The sequence below is a fragment of the Rhamphochromis sp. 'chilingali' genome (genome assembly GCF_963969265.1).
Source record: "Rhamphochromis sp. 'chilingali' genome assembly, chromosome: 8".
In the NCBI taxonomy this organism is placed as follows: domain Eukaryota; kingdom Metazoa; phylum Chordata; class Actinopteri; order Cichliformes; family Cichlidae; genus Rhamphochromis; species Rhamphochromis sp. 'chilingali'.
Genome location: NC_137935.1, coordinates 3,765,401 through 3,771,643, shown reverse-complemented (window position 1 = coordinate 3,771,643; position 6,243 = coordinate 3,765,401). Strand labels below are relative to the sequence as shown.

The window sequence follows — 6,243 nt, the reverse complement described above, 5'->3', positions numbered from 1 at the left end:
TGGAAAAACATCACAAGCAGGGGAAAAAAAACACTTCCTAAGTGAAAATGTTAAAAATAGTAACACAATCATGGATCATTGAACTTTAAGAAGAACAAAGATTGTTTCATGAAACAACTATATAAAATCAGTTTCTGCGTGATCTCCTTTATCCCATGATCTGTTCTCTTACCTGTCTGAACACCTACGATAGATTGCGCACAGACATGTTAAATTGTGCTCTCAGCACCCAAAACACCAAGTTACTGGTGTTTTGGAAGAATGCAGCTCCATGCCTGTGTGCTGTGGGTTTCTTTTTCTTTTCATTTGTCTCCCTTCAGTGAGTGCTACTGGCACAGAGGATGAAGTGTACCAATATTTCCTTTAGCCCACAAAAATCTCTGTGCAGGCCGAGCATGACTCAAATGGTATCAACTCCGTATTTATATTAGAAAGCCTCACTGGCTGCTTGGCTGAACTTGGCTGGGAATCATGTAATAGCACTTCACGTGTCCTAAACTGCACGCATGACTATAATTTGTATTTTATTGTAATTCTCACCACCTAGCAGTGTGGCTCTCTGGCGTTCTGTTACTTTCATATCATCTCTCGTTAAATATTCTCTCTGCAGAGTCAGCACATGCAGAGTAATGCATTTATGAGAGCTTTATGACGTGTATACTATCATGAATGTTTTAGTCTTCAACTTTCAGAGCTTTGTATTTTTATTGGCCTCTTGGTGAGGATAATGGGAAGTTAATGTACATGTGAAATTCGGGGTTTATTTTGTAATTACAAGCTTTAATGTGATTTAAATGTTCCACCTCTGCAGTCTTTTGCATTGACTCCAGGTTCTCAGTAATTCATGAACGCTCAAACAATCCCACTGGCTAACTTATCACGGTCATTTTGAGGGTTAAGTGGACATTTCCTGTGGACTTGAAGAAAGTCACCTGGATAAGCCCAATTGTGCTGGATGATGATGTTTCCTTCAGATTGGTCAGCAAACAAAAACTGCTGCAGTAACCACAGCATGCCTTAATCACTCTGAGTGTAAAAGATGTTACTGAAGACCCATTTTAGTTTGTTTACATTTGCCTAAATGACTTTGGTAACGCTACAACAAACCAAAGATTATCACAAAGTACAAAGCTGGAGATTTGTTTCCTTTTTACAGTTAAAGAGAAAATCTGCTCTTTTGTAGCTCAAGTTTAAAAACACAGACACGCACAAGAACGAGGCATGAAGACAGTCGCAGGTATTTTTGTAAGGAAACTTTTTATGTGTGCTTTGTGAAACTCACTTATCATTAGAGACAGAAGGCGTTGCAGTTTCCAGTACAGCAGATAAGGTTTGATATTAAAGAGTACAAAAAAGGAAAAAAAAAAAAGAAACAAAATCACAATTCCAGAGTTCATTTCTTTACAACCTCGCAGGGAAAAAAAGAATGAAAAAGAGAAACAAGCTTTTGGTCCGAGTCTTCTCTTCCCGCTTCCTTCCCGTCATCTCCCCCTCCTCTCCCACGAAGACGGGAGAAATCACTTGTCCTCCGTTTAATTTTGACAGGAAACTCAGGCGGGACCTGGTTTGATGACCACAGCTTTCCCCAGATATTGAGCGCACAATATGATTGCATAGTTCTTTTACATAACAATTTTCCTTTTTTTAAAAAGTTTTTCTTCGTTTTGCGTACAATGGAATGTTTACACAGAGACTCCCCAAACGTTCCCCTCCCTCCTTCCTTAGCAGTGATTTTTTGTACTTCTCTTCAGAAACAAGTGAGGGGAAGGAGGGGGGAGAAAGTGAGGGGGAGAGAGATAGAGGAGGGAACAGGGCTGTAGCCACCAACAGGCACGCTTATCTATTAAATACTTTCACCTTCCCCCTCACGAACCTTCATTCGGCCAATCAAACGGATCAGTGACATCCCGCGTATGTATGCCAGGTAGATGAAACTCGACTAACTTTGAGTAATACAGTATAAACTTTTATATAAATGTGAGGTTTTCGTACTTAAACAAGCACCCGATGCCTAACAGAGGAATAATTTCACAGAAGCAGATATTTGTAATTATTATGCTGTTGCTCATCATGGATTTTATACAGGAGAAGGCCTTTAGGTCAACTTTTCCATGGTTAGTTTGGCCAAAATTAAAAAGTAAAACCTGAAGAAAAGACTTCTGGAAGCTCAAACCTATCCACTGGTGAAACTGCTTTTAAATTTCTCTGTTTTCTTGTTTCATTTTCTTTATTATCTTTTTAATAATAAATGTCTACTTTGCCCTACTGAAAGGCCTGCGGTTGATTACTCTCAACGGCTGGGACTCTGTGTGTGTCATTCTTCAGACTGAAAAAATAAGTATGTACAGCGCTAAGCCCCGCCCACCCCCACCTCCCACCACCCACCTGGTCCAGAAAACGAATGAGAAAGAAAAAAAAAAAAAAAAAAAAAAAAAAAGAGGGGAAAAAAAGAAACGCAGACAGGAAGAGGAAAAGAGCTGAGGTTAGACAGGTCACCTTATCCAGCAACGTGGGAATTATGGGTGAATAGGTCATTTTATCTGTGGTTGGTCAACTCCCCCGCCCCTCCATCCCACCCTTCTGACCCTTGACCCCGCAGCATAAATCTCTCCAGGATCTAATACATAAACTTGCCAGTCGCCACATCAAACCCCCCCCCCCCCCCCCACACACGGCCTGGACCCCCGCCCGGCAAGAAGAAGAAAAATTATAATAAAATAAACAAAAATTAGCATAAGTATCAGATTAGCTTGTGCCCCCCCATAATCCTAACCCCCGTCCCTCCCCGTTTAAACCACATGAAGGCAGAGAGGGTGAAGCTAAGGACCCGCACTACAGAGCAACTCTGCCCCCCGTCCCACAGACGCCCCCAGATGTGCCCGTTCAAATAAACCTTTATGACAAACTGATGCTGAACATCCTTTTGTGACAGTGGGGCTGGAGGCCAAACCACGAGAACTACAGCTCAATCAGCAAGCTCTTAGCGATTTCTAAACCGGCACTCGCAGGGGCACATCGTGACCACCACTCAAAATTCTTCCCAGCGCTCGACTCACGGCGTCTCCTCTACCTCCCTCTCCCTCCCCTCATCTGTCCAGCCCTCCTCCTCGTCTCGCCTCCTCTACAGGTCACTCTCTCCATACAGGGCGGTGGAGAAGGACATGTAGTCGAGGGCTCCGGGGACAGCGTCGGGCCCCGTGTAGGGTGCCATGCGGGCGATGCAGTACTCCGCCTGGTCTGGAGGGAGCTCCCGCCTCAGCTCATCAGCTGTGATGTAGTTCTGGTGGAAACAGGAGGCAAAGAGTTCACTGCTAAAGCACTAAATGACAGACGGCTTAATAGAGATGAAAAACTTATGTTATTGATCTTCTAAGACAACAGAGGATCGTATTATTGGCTGAATATCATTATTTTGTTCCAAACTCATGTTTGATGGATCATTTCAGATCACAAGTTCAAGTCTGGAGATTGAATATCTTGGGATCTTTAAACCGAATTAGTTTGGACCTGTGCGTCCCAGTTACTCGTCCATTTTTGCTGAGGACACACACTCTCACAGCAGACTGTTAAGAGCCCACTTTGAGGACCACTGCTCTAAAGCACCGTGCAGGTCCAAGATACAACTGAAGTCCTATAAAACTTCTCCAAATGTCAGGCTGTGTGCGCCTGAGGAGCTGATGTCATAGAAGTCACTAAGATTTTCCAAAGCTTTAATCACTCAGTGTTTTAGGGGCCAGTGCTTAAATGAACCATAACACAGACAATCTGGGCTGCTGATGCAGCTTAAAGCCAAAGTGCTCATGCTTGTTATTATTATTATAAATCCTAATATCAACCTGTGAGGCGTCTCTAACAAAAAGGAATATTCTGCACAGATTCAACCTCAAGCTTGTGTTGACTTGTAGTTGTGAACACAAATACTCCCTCTGCTGGTGGTCAGCGTCCTGCTGCACATTTCTTTCTCCAGTATTTTTCTTGTCCAATCAAAAATGAGCACTGATGTCGTTCTGCACTCACCTTATCAGCAGCCAGGATCTTGAAGGAGGCGATGACCTGGTCCGCGGTGTCCCTGTCGGTCGTTTCCGTGGACATGAAGTCGATAAAGGCCTGGAAGGTGACGGCGCCGCTGCCGTTGGGGTCCACTATACCCATGATGCGATTAAATTCGGCTTCGCCCTGGCATCAACAAATTACAGGTTAACCCAGAAGAGACTGCGCTTTGAACTCAGGGAACAGACGCACAGTTACAGGAGCAAACTGAAGAGGCATTAGCCACAGCCAGAGGTTAGTCTGTGGTCATTTTATTTCATATTTAAGTCAGTTTTTATTCAAATGGCCAAAAAGGGACAGAAAAGTGAATAGATTTCTGTAAAATGAGGGGACAGCCTCACCGTTTGGAATTGTCTGGGAATCAGAAAGAGTACTAAAACCCCTGCAGTTTGTAAGCATGTAAAATATAGGGACTACCATTAAGTCCTAATGGGAGTCCCAATATGTGGTTGGGATGGAGGGAAAAAAAACAGACAAATGATGACACGAAGAGAAAACAGTGAAGAGTAATTTGGATGGTCTACATGAAAAACATCAGCTTCCTTCAGTTAGTACTGATCATCAAGGATGTTAAAGTGACACATGTGACAAAAAAGGACAGGAAGTGAGAGCATCAGAGGGAGAGCACAGGGTGTCTGCAGGTATCAGGTCACATGCAAATCCACAAAATATCCAAACAGAAAATATTAGTAATAGTTAGAAATACTGAGCAATAATTTGCCTGCCTGGGTCCATTTGTTTGAATTAAGAGTTTCACTTCCTGGTTTAAATGTTATAAAAATATGAACAGGACTGATTTTGTCAGAGGCTAAACCTCCCGCAGGGGACAAAGCCCGACTTGGACGAGAATATAATGGAATAAATCAAAAAGTTCTAGCTTCCATATCCATATCCTGTCCCTCTGATTCAGGTAAAAGCAAAAACACAGAGCATCCTTAATTGCTTCTTTTGGGTGCTTCAAAGCTTGTGACTAATTAAACTGCATTAGGATATTTCTGGACCTGCAGACACCCTGAAAGAGCTTCATGCCAGCAGCAGTACCAGGCTGTTTCCTGTAGAAATGAGTAGAGCCCGGAAATCATCTGACATCATCTGTCCTGATCGCTTCTGCAGGCCGCCACAGCACAGGATAGGTCGGAGGGAAGAGGTGGTGAGTAGACAAAGACGGAGTCAGAGAGATACGAGGGACAGAGAGAAAGCAGCAGAGTGAAGGATGGACAGAAATATTGAGATCAAACAGTGAGTGAGTGAGAAAAAAGCCATAAAAAGCACAAACAGTTAACAGAAAGTCTCGCAGCAAAGTAAAAACCTGACGGGCAGACAGACAGCTGAGGGGTGGGGTCCGTTCAGAGAGTGAGCTGAAGCAGCACAAAACAACAGAGACCCCCGGTGGACAAACAGGGACGCAACACCTCCATGAACCTCCATGCCGATGGACTGAACCCTGCCTGAACACAGAGCACGGCAGCAGGCTCTGAGCAGGAGCACCGACTGATCACTGACCAGTTTCACTTCATCACGCCACAGAGTATCAAAAATAGAAACCTCATTTAGTTGACCTAATTATTAATACTGTAATTGTTCAACCTGCTTATCCAATTTTATTTTATGCAATTATGTCGAAATAGTTTCTTTTCATTTTTGTCTATTTCAGGCTGTTTCTGGTTACTTTTTTTTATTTGCAATGCAAATTTTTATGGCTTCAAAACATCAACCATTTGTAGCCGGTGTGGAAAAAATAAAATCAATTAAGCTACAAATGTTGCTAGATGCTGAATTGTCTGACTTCTATATGTCAGTGTATAAAATCAGTAAAAGAAACATCGATTGTGATTGGCTGAATGTGGCTGTGATCTCTGCGCTCCTGCTCAGAGGCCGATGACGCCGGCTCTCCCTCCGTCCAATCCTTGAGCTCCTACCTGCTTGTCCTTCTCCACATCGTAGCCCAGACTGATCAAACAGGCCTTGAACTCCTCGGCCATCAGGGCCCCGCTGTGGTCCTGAGATCAGCCAAACACCCAATGACAGAGCACCGCATCGTGAGGATGAACCAATCGTAACACAGGGATGGTGGCGGTGGAGGACAGTGACCATGAGATCCACAGCATGCAGGGAGACGATGAAGACATGGAGGACGAAGGGACACACATTTATGGATGTTTAGACAATGTCGCCACACACACACACACACAC

The 6,243-nt window shown here is 43.7% G+C and overlaps 1 protein-coding gene across 3 annotated transcripts in view; it reads right to left on the bottom strand.

The window, feature by feature from the left end:
• Positions 1 to 1,238: 1,238 nt before the first annotated feature.
• Positions 1,239 to 6,243, bottom strand: part of actn4 (actinin, alpha 4) — a 56,746-nt gene continuing 51,741 nt past the window's right edge. For 2 of the 3 annotated variants that reach the window (XM_080888411.1, XM_080888410.1), the window contains exons 20-22: positions 5,970 to 6,050; positions 4,018 to 4,176; positions 1,239 to 3,280 (exon numbers count right to left, since the gene is read on the bottom strand). In XM_080888411.1, coding sequence (XP_080744537.1) covers positions 3,122 to 3,280; positions 4,018 to 4,176; positions 5,970 to 6,050 — 399 coding nt within the window. In that variant the 3' untranslated portion in view covers positions 1,239 to 3,121. Of the gene's footprint in view, positions 3,281 to 4,017; positions 4,177 to 5,091; positions 5,158 to 5,969; positions 6,051 to 6,243 lie in introns of all 3 variants that reach the window. The other variant, XM_080888412.1, reaches the window with a different exon arrangement.